The sequence below is a fragment of the Indicator indicator genome, chromosome 1, assembly GCF_027791375.1.
Source record: "Indicator indicator isolate 239-I01 chromosome 1, UM_Iind_1.1, whole genome shotgun sequence".
Classification (NCBI taxonomy): Eukaryota; Metazoa; Chordata; class Aves; order Piciformes; family Indicatoridae; genus Indicator; species Indicator indicator.
Window position 1 is genome coordinate 115,583,071 of NC_072010.1, and position 14,757 is coordinate 115,597,827.

Sequence of the window (14,757 nt, forward strand, 5' to 3'; positions counted from 1 at the left end):
CGAGCTCGGCAGTTGCACGGGGGATCAGCAGTGATTCCAAGGCAGGCAGTTGTGTCTTCACCTATTGATACAGGATTTTATTTTATTTTATTTTCTATCAGGAGCCTGAATTTGCCATTTTAAAACAACCTTAAAAGAAAAAAAAATAAAAATAGTAATAATAAAACACCCAAACACACACAAACAGTTGCGGACGCTAGCGTGGTTTATTTCTCCATGTGGGTGATTCTGAGCTAAATCCAGCTGTGGGCAAGCACCTGGCTATTGCTGAAAATAAGTTGATCAGAATTCAGCAGTATTAGTTAATAAGTGCCTGATCCTGTTGACCCTGTTCTGGTTCACCCACTCAGCTATGCGGGGGTGTTGAAGAAGGTGTCCTGCCAGTTAAACCAATTATAGCTGGCAAGTAGCAGTCATCGGCGTTAGTGGAGGAGTTGTAAGTGAGGCCCAGTCACACCCTGCCGTGCGTAGTGTCTTTTCTGAACTTAGCAGCTTTCTAAGTCCAGCTGAAAGTCAGCTTTAACCCTTTGTGTCATAAAAGCCTTATTGCCTTTTCAGCTTTCTTGTGATTCCTCCATAAGGGTTCTGCATCTCGGGGCTGGAAACTTGTACTGCAGATGGGGAGAAAGCTGATGTATGACAACCAGAGGCTAAAGAAATTCATAACAACTTGAGATTTGGTTGGAGGAATGAAAATGGAGCATTACAGAACATGCTAAAGGTCTTCACGTGTTGTCAGACTGGAGCTCAATGTCTAGTGCTTCATAAGCTGTGTAGTGCTGCATAGGCAAGGCCACAGAACCAAGGAGCAGCCTAGCATAGAGAAACAGTGACTTGGGTTAATGAACAATGCCATGTAATGAAGACTTTGCATAAACCTTTTGTTTTAGGGCCCTAACTATTTCTAAAGAAAACAAACAAACCAAAAAAAAAACACAACCAAAATCATGATGGAGAGAATCCCAGTCCTTTTGGTCAACCAGGAAGTTCCTAACTGGGTTTGTACAGAGACCAGGACTGGACCTGAAAGTGACAGAGATCATATTTGTAGCCCTAACCTGGGATCAGATCTAAACTTATTAAAAATATGTATAATGTTTTCACAAGTGCTTTCCAATTGGTAAGGTTTGCAGCTATTTATCCTAGATAGCAGAGCAGATTTCAAAGAAAGATTGCTGTAAGCTTTTTTAAAAAGCTCAGCAGAATGCAAGAATAAACAGTTGTTTAAACTGTGGCAAATTCAGTGAAAAGATTAGGATGCTTGCTGGGTGAGACTCGTGTTGTGTAAAAGTCTTTGCTGCTCAATGACATGTAATTTAGATCAAATATTTGTACACGCTATTTGAGGTGAAAACTGTCGTTCAGTTAGATTGTACTTTTGGGTAACATTAATGAAGTGTAAGATGAATATTCCTTTTATAGTCAGTTGATTTATTTCAATGATAAGCTCTATCTGATAACAATGAAGTTGCAGTGGGCCTTTAAGAATAAAGACTCTTGGTTGGTTGTTTGGGATTTTTTTAAGTGATCAACCATATAAGAGTGAAAGGCTTCCTTGTCTTTGGATGTTTTTATTCTCCTGCTTATGTGGATGGCTCTTAAGTATGTTGTTTTAAAAAGCTGTGCCTGTTTTGTTAAGGTCCTAATTTGCCATCTTTTTCTAAGTTTAAAGCTGCATTTTTGAGTGCTCCTTGGGTTAACCTGTCTAATGAGAAAACTTGCTTGTGATCACAGTTTTGTAAAAATATTAATAGTGTCCTATGAGACAACTTAATACAAATGCACATTTTCAGATAGTTTCTATGGAGCAAGAGATTTTTAACCCAGTGCTGTGGGGAAAATTAAAATTATTGACAGAAAACTTGTTGCAGCGTAGTATGATAAGGTATCGTTCATCAACACCTAAACTGCAGTACCTTGATAAACCTGAACAATGACCATAAAACTGGCTTTATTCCTTATGTTTGATCTCTCCCATAGGTCAGTAAAAAGATAAGAATCTTATCACTCTTTTCTTTAAGTGATGTATAGGAGAACAAGTTATACAGGCCTCACATAACCCTGTTTCTGGTAATACAGGCAATATAATATGACTTTGACTTCAACAGCATGAATGTATTGATCAACCCTTTAAAAGGATATTTTACTATAAGCCCTTTTCAATTACCACTTAGGCCCTCTGAGGCTCTATAAATATGTTAATTCCATGTTTACAAAATGTGCAAGATAACATGGTTGGGAGGTGCTTTACCTAGTAAAGACAGCAGGTCACTGTATTTGCTTTACTGATTATTCATGAAAGGGTGAAAGGGGTGAATTTTGTACATGAAGGTGTCTCACATTGAGTGCCCCGTCACTTCTCTTCCTTCCTTTGAAAACCGAAGTCCAAAGTGACTCATGGCATGTGAGCAGCAATACAATAATCAAAAATAACATAAATCTGAATCTAAGATAATGGGTAGAAGCTGGAAAATATCTCAAAGCAAGTTGGACCAAGGACTTTTGTAGGCTTTTCAGACTAACAGAGCAAGGTATTGAAAGCCCTCACATTGGGTATCAGAAGCTAACTGCCCTGTTGTTGACTTGTTCCCTAAAACTTCAACAACAGTGATGCCTGTGAAAGGTCTTCCACTTAAAAAGCCACTTAAGCAAGATGGGAATTCTGTCCTGTGTGGTCAATGTGTGAGCAATGAGAAGGAAAACTCTCCCTGTTCTGTAGCCTGTAATGAAGCAGGGAAATACATCTATTAGTATGCTTCCTTCTTTGGTAGCAATGTTTTTCATGTGACCCCTCTCTTTTTTTCAGATGAGTGATTTTGGGCTAAGGAACATGGATCAAGTAGCTCCTGTGTCTAACATGTACAGAGGAATGCTCAAGGTGAGTACTTTTGAGCTGTCAACCTCTGAATGCAGCTGGGGCATCTTCCAGCTACTGCATTTATTGTGTTCTTATTAATGCTAACACAGGAATTGTATAGCCATGCCAAAGTGAACACAGATATATGGGTTTTAATTTCTTGTTTGTAACCTCTATTCTTCTTCTAGAGTATTTTTGCTGATTACAGTAGAGATGTGTAAAGCAGAACTGAAATAGGAAATGTAAATCTCGTACCCCCAACTCTCTCCCCTAAGGAGACTCTCTCTGTGCTTCAAATGCTAAGATTTTAAAAGTGAGAGGTAGACAAAAACTGAGCTCAAATCTATCTTTTGTCTAAACAAAGGTTGCAGGTTTGGCAGCAGGGGTGGTATATATCTTTAACTCGATGGAACTGGCAGAGGCTGTTCTGATATGACTGGTTAGGTCTGATTCATTCATGAGCATTGTATGAAAAAAATGTAGTTACTCACTTACTACATGCAACTGTGTGAAATGGAAGTGAAATACATTGTAAAGAAAGTTATTAAATACGTTTTATCTTTAGGTAGGCTGTGTCTGCTAGCAATCTTGTTTTAAGAGGAACTTAAAAACAGAGGGCAAATGAGAAGCAGAATCAATTTTTTTAAGGGCTTCCTTCCTCCCTGTTTATGCAAGTTGCTTTTTAAGCCCCATATCAATTTTTTACAGATCATTGATTAATGTAAGCGAAGTAAAAATTAGGAAGACACTTAATGCTCTCATTAACTTTGAGGAATGTCCATGTTCTTCAAAACAGTTAATGAGACTCTGGTATTCTAGCTTCTCTGTTTTGTGTCACTGCTTAGCTTTCTTTCCTGGCCACAACAACAAAATCCAGCAAAGATCCCCCAGTTTAACAGCTGTGTACTCTGTTACACAGTAGTTGTTATATATACTTAAGTCAAAATAGAGATTTGTGTTCTGCAATTTTGTAGGTGTTCACACTTCTTTTTATTTTCTTCTATAGTAATTACTCTCAAATACTGTGAAAAGCCAAATTAAATGGTTGCATAACCAATAGGGCAAGCAGAACTTACTCTACGTTGGTTTCTTTACTCTTACTACTGTTAAGAACCAGCTTAAACGTTAATTTTTCCCTTTTTTTTTGAAATATGAAGCTAGCACAGTATAGATTTTACTCATTCACATGCCACAGCATTTTTTCCAGTGACTCAGGATAAGGGTCAGCTATTTACACAAAGTGCAGGAGTTTCCAGATTATGTTGAAAGAACTTGCCCTTTCTTTTAGGTAGTAGCGATGAGTCAGTGCTTTTATCTAGTAACGTATAAAGAATCTTTTACTATCAGTGCTTTTATCTAGTAACGTATAAAGAATCTTTTACTAGCAGACTTGGCAATTGTTACTAGCTTGTTTCATTCAGATGTGAGCCTTTGCATGGGTTGACTTGGACTCCAGTTGTGGGGGGTACCTGAACCAAGTGTATGCAATTTTTCTCTTCTACCCAGTGCTTAGAGGAGATTTCTGAACCCGGTTAGCCAAGGCATGAAAGGATTTACTTTACTAGTGAAGTGAACTTTTTTTTCTTCCATGCAGTGTATGCTTTCATAATGTATGTGCTAGGATGTAGTACAGCTTATTATAAAATACAATTAATAACCTATGGTTCTTTGTTTCTTAATTTGGTTAATGTAATTTGGGGAGATGGGGGAGAGAGATGACACATAGCATATAAAAGGCACCTGGTGCAAACAGACTTCAAGCCATTGAAGCTTGTGGTGACATAAAAAGGAAAGTTAGGGAATGTGAGGAAATGCTAGTACTGATTTACTATTCCAGAAACATAGCTCAGGTTGCTTTTGCATTGCACATGAATACTGCCCTGGAAAATATTTGCCTTGTCTTCATTGAAATCCTTTACCTTGGCATAAGCTGGCAGACTAGTGGATTCCTAAAACAAATAAACATTTGCTAATTGCCTTTGTCTTTAGCTGTCATGAGCACACTCTAGCTTTCCAGGACAATCTTCTATCAGGTGCTTTAAAAAAAAAATCTCAATGGCAACTTTTATCGGTCTGTGCCTTTATAGATATCACAGATACAGTTTCTTTGTGACTGTTGCATTATTTATTGGGGTTTTAAAAGTTATTTCCTTCTCTATTAACATTCCCTGAGCCACCCAAAGACTAAAATGGCTGGGGGATCTGGTATAAAAGTACTAGTATTTCTAAGCATACAGAACTGGCACAAGTCAAGTTTGAAAGAAGTTAGATTTCTCAAGTGCAACAATATTTATTGAATGTTGCCAATGTATCACTAGAATCTACTTTTGTCTGCAACCTTTCTATCATTCCTGTTTATCCCTTTCTGAAGAATGAAACTTGCAGTGTTTCACTGAGCATCTGAGCCCATGAAAGACTGCAGAATGTGGTAGCTGGCAAATGCAGTAACTCAGAAGTGTGGAAGCCACAGCAGAGGAGTAACATCTTTCTTCAGTTCTTGTAAAGCTGGATGTATAGCTTCAAGTGACATGGTTCAGGTTAAATTTTTCCTTTAAAAACAAAACCTCAAAAAACCTCAACAAAACAGCAACAACAAAAAACAGCTGCATAAATATACTGTAGGTTTTGTACTGGCAGTTGTTTTTCCATAATTTACTGATTCTGCCAATGCCATCAATTACTCATCAAGTGGATAGTCAATTTACAGGGTTAAGAAAACAAGGATTTCTTTAAAATATACCTGGAAATAAATACATGCACACACACATTGTCTATTGTTAAAAGCCTCAATTACAGGAAAACTAAGAATGTTCTTGCTTGACTTTACTGTAACCTGCAGGACATGCCCCCCAGCTAGCTCTGTGGTCTGATTGTTAATTGTTTTGTACAAGAAGCTGTGCTGTTATTGTGTTTATATTTCAAAGACACAAGTTAGAGGATTCAATCTAGTGGTTGTGCCTGATCTCCAAATCTAGGGAACCTAGCCCAGCCACTTCCTAGCAATGAAGTTGACAGTGCTTAAGCAAAATGCTTACACAGTTGTTTTAAATTTATTCTGTTGCTTTGCAGCGTCAACCAGCGTTTGACACCTTTGATAGCTCAAACTCACTCTTTGCTGGGTATTTTTTCTCACTAAATGAAGATCAAACGCTTCAAGAAGTGCCAACAGGATTTGATTCTACTTCTTACGGTAACTATGCTTTGTTCCTTAGTCCAGCCAGCAGATCAGAAGGAAAGTTCTGGGGTCTAACTAGCATTTCATGACTTCACTCTTATTACAAGTGCAGCATGTATTTCCCTGAAAAGGACTGGTTTAGTACACAGATTTGATTTTATCCATGTGAGTTGCTTTGTGTGCATAGTTGCTGTTCTCTGTGCTGAAAAGGAATGGAAGAAGGAATTTAGTAGCCTAACTGTTCATAGAAGAAGACTTCATATTTATTGATAAGATCTAAGAGACTTTAAAAAAAATCTGAAAGAATAAGATTACAAGTATATTGAAATGTGCAACATCTCAACTATGATTAAAATGCAAGTATTCTGCAAGCTCCTTTCTTGATGTTCTGTTGTTAAATCCCACTGTGTTGCACTCCATGCCTTAAACAGGACTAGGGCTGTTTACAGATTTTTTTTTTTTTTTTTTTTTGTTGCATGTAGGTCAGTACCTACACACTACATCTACTACAGTTCTTAAATCCTTGACAAAACAAGAAGTTTTGTCCAAAATGCAGGTATTTTACTCGATGCTGCATTTATTTCCCCATAGGGAATGGGGAAAAAAATTACCAGCCCTCAAAGTTCTGAAACCCACCAGTCTTTTGTTCTAATATGTTTCTAATCAGTCTCCTGCTCAGGTCAGCAGAGCAGGTCTTAGCAGTTATTGAGAATGGGTGTGGTAAAAAACATAAGTTAAGCAAGGGCTGATAATGAACTCCACTTGCTGGGTCAAATGGAGTCTGAAAATAGTCTAGGAGAATGAGAAGAGCTGCACAGCTTCATGAACTGATTTGGAGTCTGTGAAGTTCATCACCTTTATATACCCTGCCACTGTTATATGCAGAGCTCCTTCACATTCAACCTGTGTATGAGTTCTCAGAGAATCTTGCATATTCAGGGATGCAGGAGCAAGTTGATTGTCTTCAGATTACTCCTAATTTAATGACACAAATCACAAACTATCAGTAAAAGGTTTCCTAATCTGAAACATCCAGGCAGTGTGGTTGGCTTCCTTCAGTTTAGAAGTTCTTCTTTCAGACTTAAAATGAGGCATCTTCTGATCCAAATTGCCCATTAAGAAGGGCTGAGTGGAAGCTAATTTTGTCCTCAAAGTGGAATCTACTTTCCAATTTAAACATCGGTTAAGAAGATTAGTATTTTATGCTAGCATAGGATGATGCTGACTTCTGGATTTTTGTAGCGCCGTTTAGGCACTGGTTACCAGCTTGTTAACCAGTCACACTTGTCTGGTTCAGATGATCTATTGCACCATGTACTTAAGTTATTGAGGGATCCATGGGAAGGTCTGAAATACAGCTCACTGGAAGAGCAGTGTTAAATAGCACAAGCTGGTTCTTCACAATCCTACTATTGGTTACTTAGCTCTTAAACTAAAAGAAAACTGGAGTTCCAAGGAATCAGACTCACAGAATGTTAGGGATTGGACAGGACCTGAAGAGATCATTGAGCCCAACACCCCTTCCAAAGCAGGAACACCTAGGGTGGGCTGCACAGGAACACATCCAGGCAGGTTTTGCAAGTCTCCAGAGAAGGAGATTCCACAACCTATCTGGGCAGCCTGTTTCAGTGCTCCATCACCCTCACCATAAAGAAGTGTCTCCTTGTATTGAGGTGGAACCTCTTGTGTTCTAGCTTGTATCCATTGTTTTTTGTCCTGTCACAGGGCCTACCAGAAAGACTATAACCTTCATCTTGACACCCACCCCTCAGATATTTACAGACAGTTATAAGGTCCCTCAGCCTGAGGTCAAACTATAGGTGACAAAATAGGAATAAGCAGCCTCATATTTCCTTAAACAAACAAAACCCCCCAAATAACCAAAAACCCTAAAACAAACAAAACCCAAAGTTGCCCTGCAACAAAGGTGTTTTGTGTAACCACTATGGTAAATGAGGTAAATGATGGAGTACTGCAAAGATGTAATATAGCATAATGCAGTTTTATCAAGCTAGTAGCACAGAGATTTTAGTGTGAAAATGGATCTGTGGTGTTCATTCCTGTTTTCAAAATCCCTAGTTTCTAGCATCCTTTTCATGTTCTTCAAATAGTGCAGCAAAATCCTGTCATTTCTTTCACTGGCCTAAAATTGAATGTATCCTCTTTTTTCCCCTCTACCCCTTTTCTTTCTTGTAGAGTCCAACAACTGTGAATTGCCTCTGTTAACCCCGTGCAGCAAGGCTGTGATGAGTCAGGCCTTGAAAGATACTTTCAGTGGTTTCACAAAGGAACAGTGTCGGCTGGGTATCCCAAATAGTAAGTGTTTTCTATTTATAAGCTTTTTTGGTTTTAATGCTAAGGAGGAGACTGAATAGAATCTCTTTCAAAAGAGAAAGAATGATGTCAGAAGGAAATAAAAGAATGGATCCTATGTGAATTTGGCACAGCTTAACTTGGAAAGACCAGACTTGCTAGTATTAAAAATGGGTGCATGGAGAGCTCATGCTTTGGCAGCATAAGAGAGAATCAAGTAAGCTGAGGACATCCCTGATTACAAGTGAATGCAGGAAATAGAGGACTCTTGGTTTGGTTTTTTTGGGGTTTGTTTTGGTTTGGTTTTTTTTTTCCTTTAATTCGAGAATACATTCATTCTGAATTAATTCAGAGCTAAGTAATTTGGGTAAACAATTTTTCCTTCACTGCCTTCTAATGAAGATTATTTGGCAAAGGTCAGGAGTTATCTCTAAATGCTGGACAATTTCTCTCTTGCAGATCCTTGGCTGTGGACAGAGCAGCAAGTTTGCCAGTGGCTTTCATGGGCTACCAATGAATTTAGCTTGGCAAATGTGAATTTTCATCAGTTTCTGATGAGCGGCCAGGACTTATGCAACCTGGGCAAGGAGCGTTTCCTGGAACTGGCACCTGACTATGTGGGTGATATTCTGTGGGAGCACCTGGAACAGATGATAAAAGGTAGTTACAGAGCCAGAAATACCTTTTGTTTTAAGGCTTTTCTAACAGAAACTGTACTCTTTCAGCACTTGTTTCATTATGGAGGGTTTTTATTATGTATGAAAATTCAAATTTCAAAATTTAGTTAATGTAATCATCAGGACTATTAATACATCCTTGATATGCAAAGCACAGGTGCAGTAGACACGCTGGAGGGAAGGGATGCCATCCAGAGGGACCTTGACAGGCTGGAGAGGTGGGCACAAGCCAACCTCCTGAGGTTCAATAAGACAAAGTGCAAGGTCCTACACCTGGGTCGAGGCAATGCCAAGCACAAATCCAGGCTGGGCAGTGAGTGGCTGGAAAGCAGCCCTGAGGAGAGGGACTTGGGGGTGCTGGTGGACGAGAAGCTCAACATGAGCTGTCAGTGTGCACTGGCAGCCCAGAAAGCAAACCAGATCCTGGGCTGCATCAGGAGAAGTGTGGCCAGCGGGTCAAGGGAGGTGATTCTCCCCCTCTACTCAGCTCTGGTGAGACCCCACCTGGAGTACTGTGTCCAGTTCTGGAGCACCTATTACAAGAGGGCTATGGACATGCTGGAAGGTGTCCAGAGAAGGGCCACCAGGATGATCAGAGGGCTGGAGCACCTCTCCTATGAGGACAGACTGAAAGAGTTGGGGATGTTCAGTCTGGAGAAAAGAAGGCTCTGAGGTGACCTTATTGTGGCCTTCCAGTATCTGAAGGGGGCCTGCAAGAAAGCTGGGGAGGGACTTTTTAGGATATCAGGTAGTGATAGGGCTAGGGGGAATGGAATAAAGCTGGAAGTGGGGAGATTCAGGCTGGATGTGAGGAAGAAGTTCTTCCCCATGAGAATGGTGAGAGCCTGGAATGTGTTGTCCAGGGAGGTGGTTGGGGCCCCATCCCTGGAGGTGTTTAAGGCCAGGCTGGATGAGGCTGTGGCCAGCCTGATCTAGTGTGAGATGTCCCTGCCCATGGCAGGGGGTTTGGAACTAGATGATCCTTGCAGTCCCTCCCAACCCTGACTGATTCTATGATTCTATATATGCAGAAATCATTCTGTGTTCATGCTGTGTACCTATTGTGGTCAGATTTTATTTGGATTAGTCATTGAAATAAATGAGATTAGGATAAGGCTACTGTAATACCCCATTTGGAAAAAGAAAACACAAAAAAAAAAAAAAAGACAAAACAACAAATTAACCAAGAGTTGGACAAAAATTATTCACTTCTTAAGTTTTTGGTTTTGTTCTTTTTAAAGTAATGTTTTGTGGTAACTTAGTGAATGAATGTAAAGAAGTCAGAGACACCTACAAGTGTGTTAGGTGAACACTGCTGGTATTGCTAAAACCCTACATGCAGTGTCCTGTGGGTTCTATTGGGCATGGAATGTAACATTCAATAGTTGCATATGTTAGAGACTTGGATCTTAAAAACACTCTGCAATTATTGTTTCAAAGTTTTATGTTAAAATGTATCTGGTATGATGCTTTTTAAGCCTATTGGAATTTGGTTAGGGGGAGTTTTTGTGTTTTTTTTTCAAGAGAGAGAATGTAGTGCAGTGCATTTATAAAATTTATGTGAATGAGGACTCAAAATCCTCAAGAGTGAGAAGGTTTTTGCGGCATATAGGTCAGATCTTTAAAACAATAAAACCAAATTTTCTGTTTTCCTCCTCTCCTCAGAAAGCCAAGAGAAGACACAGGATCAGTATGTGGAAAACTCTCATCTCACCTCAGTTCCTCATTGGGTCAATAATAATTCCTTAAGTAAGTATTTTATGAAGCTTGACATTGCACATCTATTAGTTTATTGTAAGCATGTCACAGATCCCATTTTGAAAACAAAATAAGAGCACACCAGTGCTTTGGTATGCTAAAGCCTACATCTATGGAGCAGAATGAGCACCCTTACCTCTGGCAAAGAGTCAAAAACTAGCATCACTGGGAAGCAGCAAATATTATGCTCAGGCATTTTTGAAGAGTATGGAAACCTAATAGAGCTCGAGAGCATGTGGGATGCAGTGCTAGCTCCCTTGGATTCTTTGATAGGTTGTATATTTCCTTCTACCACAGTCTTCAGCACAACTTTATTACAGCACTTAATGATGAGGGCCTTACTCAAAACTTGAGTTTCTAGAGCTTTCTGTAGCTTCCTTGAAGAACAAACACTAGCCATCTTTGTGGTCTGCAGATTGTAGAGGGAGACTTACAAAATGTGATTTGAAGCCCATTAGTTGGAGATCTTGTTAACTTCAGTAGCCTTTCCAGTGGGTCTGTAACATCGATCACTTAGTCAAATTTTCATGGGAAAATTACTTCTTGGTGGCACAGATGTAGTAAATTGATGATGTATTAGTCTAAGGGTCTGCAGTGAGAATAATCTATTTCTTTTCTTTCTTTCTTTAGCTATTAACGTAGATCAGAACTCCTATGGTATGCAAATGCCTGGATATCCTAAAACCCTCAGTTATCCCAAACCCAGTCTCCTGACTGATGTTTGTCAGACTTCCACAGGACCAAATCTCCTCAATCCAGAACAAGAGTTTTCATTGTTTCCTAAAACCCAAGCAGATGCTATTGGTGTGAACTACTGTGCAGTAAATCAAGATTTCCCAAGAAGCAATCTGAATTTACTAATAGATAATTCTGGTGAGTCGTCATCTGCATGCTAAGCATGGATCCAAAGCCATACTCTGTATGTCTTTTCCTCCTTTGCATAATTTATATATATATATATATAAGCTAGATTGAGAGGGTTAAAATAACAACATTTTTGTTTGTTTTTGTTTTCTAAAGGTAAGCTTCGAGAACATGAGTCTAATGACAGTGGCACAGAAAGTTACGAGAGCTCAGATTCAATGTTGCAGTCCTGGAACAGCCAGTCCTCCTTGGTGGATTTACAGAGAGTGCCATCCTATGAGAGTTTTGAAGATGACTGTAGCCAGTCCTTGTGTCTGAGCAAACCTACAATGTCTTTCAAAGACTATATTCAAGAACGAAGTGATCCTGTAGAGCAAGGGAAACCAGTTATACCAGCAGCGATTCTGGCTGGCTTTACTGGTAAGTAGTGAAGCAAAATGGTTACTCCTCATCTTATGTAACACCAATATGTTCTATAAACGTTTACCATGGTGGTAAAGTTGTATCATTGTAAGGTATGCCTCACAGCTTAAGTCATAGACTCATAATATGGTTTGGGTTGGAAGAGACCTCCAAAGGTGATCTAGTCCAGCCCCCCTGCAATAAGCATGGACATCCTCCACTAGATCAGGTTGCTCAGAGATTTGTTGAGCCTCATCTTGAATATCTCCAGGGATGGGGCCTCAACTACCTCCTTGGGCAGCCTGTTGCACTGTTCCAACACCCTCATGGTAAAGAACTTGTTCCTAACATCCAGTCTAAAACTGCTCTTCTCCAATTTAAAACTATTACGCTTCAACCCATCACTTCAGGCCTTTGTAAACAGTCCCTCTCCAGCCTAGTTGTAGGGCCCCTTCAACTGCTGGAAGACTGCTATTAGGTCTCCCTGAAGCCTTTTCTTCTTCAGGCTCAAGCCCAGCTCCCTCAACCTGTCCTTGTAGGAGAGGTCTTAGTATTATTATTAAATGTTACTAACGAAAGTCTCATAGGACTTTCTAAAGCAAGAACAGGCAGGCCTGACAGAACATGTAAAAATCAAAAGCACTTTTTGATCTCTCTGAAAAAGAGGGAAACTTGGACGAAATCACCCATACTTGGGAATTTCCACAGGTGTTGACTTGCCTCTTAAGACCTTGTTCCTGTAGTTCTTACTGAAACTGTTTGGGTTGTTGTTGCTTTAGTTTTCGGGTTTTGGATTTTTTTTTTTTTTTTTTTTGCTTTGAAACATTTGCTAAGCCAAGAGCTACAGGACAAGCTTGAAGTGGCACTGATGGGACGTGGGAGTGAGAGTTAAAAGATTCATAAGAGGGAAGGACCTAACTTGTGTGAAACCTTATGTTTCCATGAAAAAGTTTAATTTTAATGTGTTTAGGAGCAGATTTATGCTACAGAGAAAAATCTTAGATTTCTTTCTGATATTAAACAATGAAAAAGGTAAATCAGAGTAATTACAAGATCTCTGTGATATGAACATTGTCACGTACATTGGTTGGGGGTAGAAGCTTGCAGAAGTATTAATTGTGGTTTCTTCCTGCCCACTCTTTCTCAACAGGCAGTGGGCCTATACAGCTATGGCAATTCCTTCTGGAGTTACTGACTGACAAGTCCTGTCAGTCATTCATTAGTTGGACAGGAGATGGATGGGAATTTAAACTTGCTGACCCAGATGAGGTACGTGGCTAACTATGAAGAACAAAAACATTTAGGGTCTGATCTTTCATCTGTGGCCCTAGTCCTGAATATAAAGCATTTACATGATCAGAGACTTGCTGAAATCTTCATCTGCAAATGCTTTATTGCATAGTCAGGACTGCTGTGGGATGTTCATCCTTGCCCTCCTCTCACTCAGGGATATCAGCATTTGCTGGTGGTTAGAGGAGCATGTTGTATAGCTTGAAACTCAAAAGGGTAGTGTACAAAGTTAGTTCTCTTGACAGTGTAATTCTGTAGGTTAGCTTACTGGATATTCTTGAATCAACAACGCCTGAGGTTGCACAAAGGCGTGGGGAAAATGCCTTCTGCAAATCGCCATTCTTGTGGGTACACAACAATTATGGTATTCCTGTATTTGAAATATTTTGGGAACTTGCAGCTTTAGTCATGAAAATAAATAGAATGCATTTTCACTTTCTGATACTGTTATCAGTAGGAAAGTTGTTGTATTAAGAGATTTGATATAAAGTCCACTGAAGCTTTTATTTAAAAAAAAAAAAGGAGGAAAATCATTAACTCCAAGGACCTTCATGTCATTCAGCTTCCAGGTAAAGAGCTGTCCCCTGCTCAAGTTAATGGTTAAATGGTGTCTTGAGAGGGGAGACTGCTTTCATAAACTTGATCTCCTTAAGCAAAGGAAGACCACAAATAGGAGGTATTAGAGAAAAGGAGACCTATCAGCCTCTTTCTGAAGAAGCTGCTGTTAACTGTGTTGGAGCATGTTCAGCTTGTGGGGTCAGTCACCAGCTCTTCTCTTATCTGAGCTGGAGATATCCAAAGCATATAAAATACTCTGAGAGAACTTTAATAACTGTGTTTACCAGCCACCAACTAGAAAAACTTGAATTAAACCCTTTGCGTTTTAATTTTCTTTTTGGACTGGCAGGTGGCACGGAGGTGGGGAAGAAGGAAAAACAAGCCAAAAATGAACTATGAGAAGCTGAGCCGAGGCCTACGCTACTATTACGACAAGAACATCATCCACAAGACTTCAGGGAAACGCTATGTGTATCGCTTTGTGTGTGACCTGCAGAACCTGCTGGGGTACACAGCAGAGGAGCTGCACGCAATGCTGGGGGTGCAGCCTGACACAGAGGACTGAGCCTGATCCCCTGATGCTGCAGGGGTGAAGATCATATGTTGGGACTGTGTCTGGAAACCATCTGCAGTCAATTCTTCTGACTGTTCAGATAGATGCAACTGTTGGGGGAAATAAGGACCTTATCTGATTTTGTAACCAGGGAGAGCTGGAAGGAAGTGGCCTTATTTCATCAGTGGCTTCGAGTGTTGCCATGTCAGGCACTTGAGCAGCATGGAAGTCAGCACAGACCCTGCCTCTGTCATGAAGACAGGGAAATGCTCTCGAGTTCAGCGTTTCGACTGCCCGTACTGCCGTATAA

The 14,757-nt window shown here is 39.9% G+C and overlaps 1 protein-coding gene across 1 annotated transcript; it reads left to right on the forward strand.

Annotated features, from left to right (window-relative positions):
* Window positions 1–2,806: 2,806 nt before the first annotated feature.
* On the forward strand, window positions 2,807–14,459 carry ETS2 (ETS proto-oncogene 2, transcription factor). Its single transcript, XM_054384152.1, has 9 exons — window positions 2,807–2,878; window positions 5,927–6,047; window positions 8,229–8,348; window positions 8,805–9,005; window positions 10,688–10,771; window positions 11,411–11,653; window positions 11,801–12,064; window positions 13,197–13,315; window positions 14,244–14,459. Exons 1-9 carry the CDS (start codon window positions 2,807–2,809, stop codon window positions 14,457–14,459), a joined length of 1,440 nt encoding a protein of 479 aa, XP_054240127.1.
* The last annotated feature ends 298 nt before the right edge of the window (window positions 14,460–14,757 follow it).

Excerpts from the sequence above, each read along its gene's own strand:
- ETS2 (XM_054384152.1), top strand. The coding sequence starts at position 2,807 with ATGAGTGATTTTGGGCTAAGGAACATGGATCAAGTAGCTCCTGTGTCT. Across the intron at positions 6,048-8,228 it reads ATTTGATTCTACTTCTTACG|AGTCCAACAACTGTGAATTG; the intron begins GTAACTATGCTT and ends TCTTTCTTGTAG. Across the intron at positions 9,006-10,687 it reads CCTGGAACAGATGATAAAAG|AAAGCCAAGAGAAGACACAG; the intron begins GTAGTTACAGAG and ends TCCTCTCCTCAG.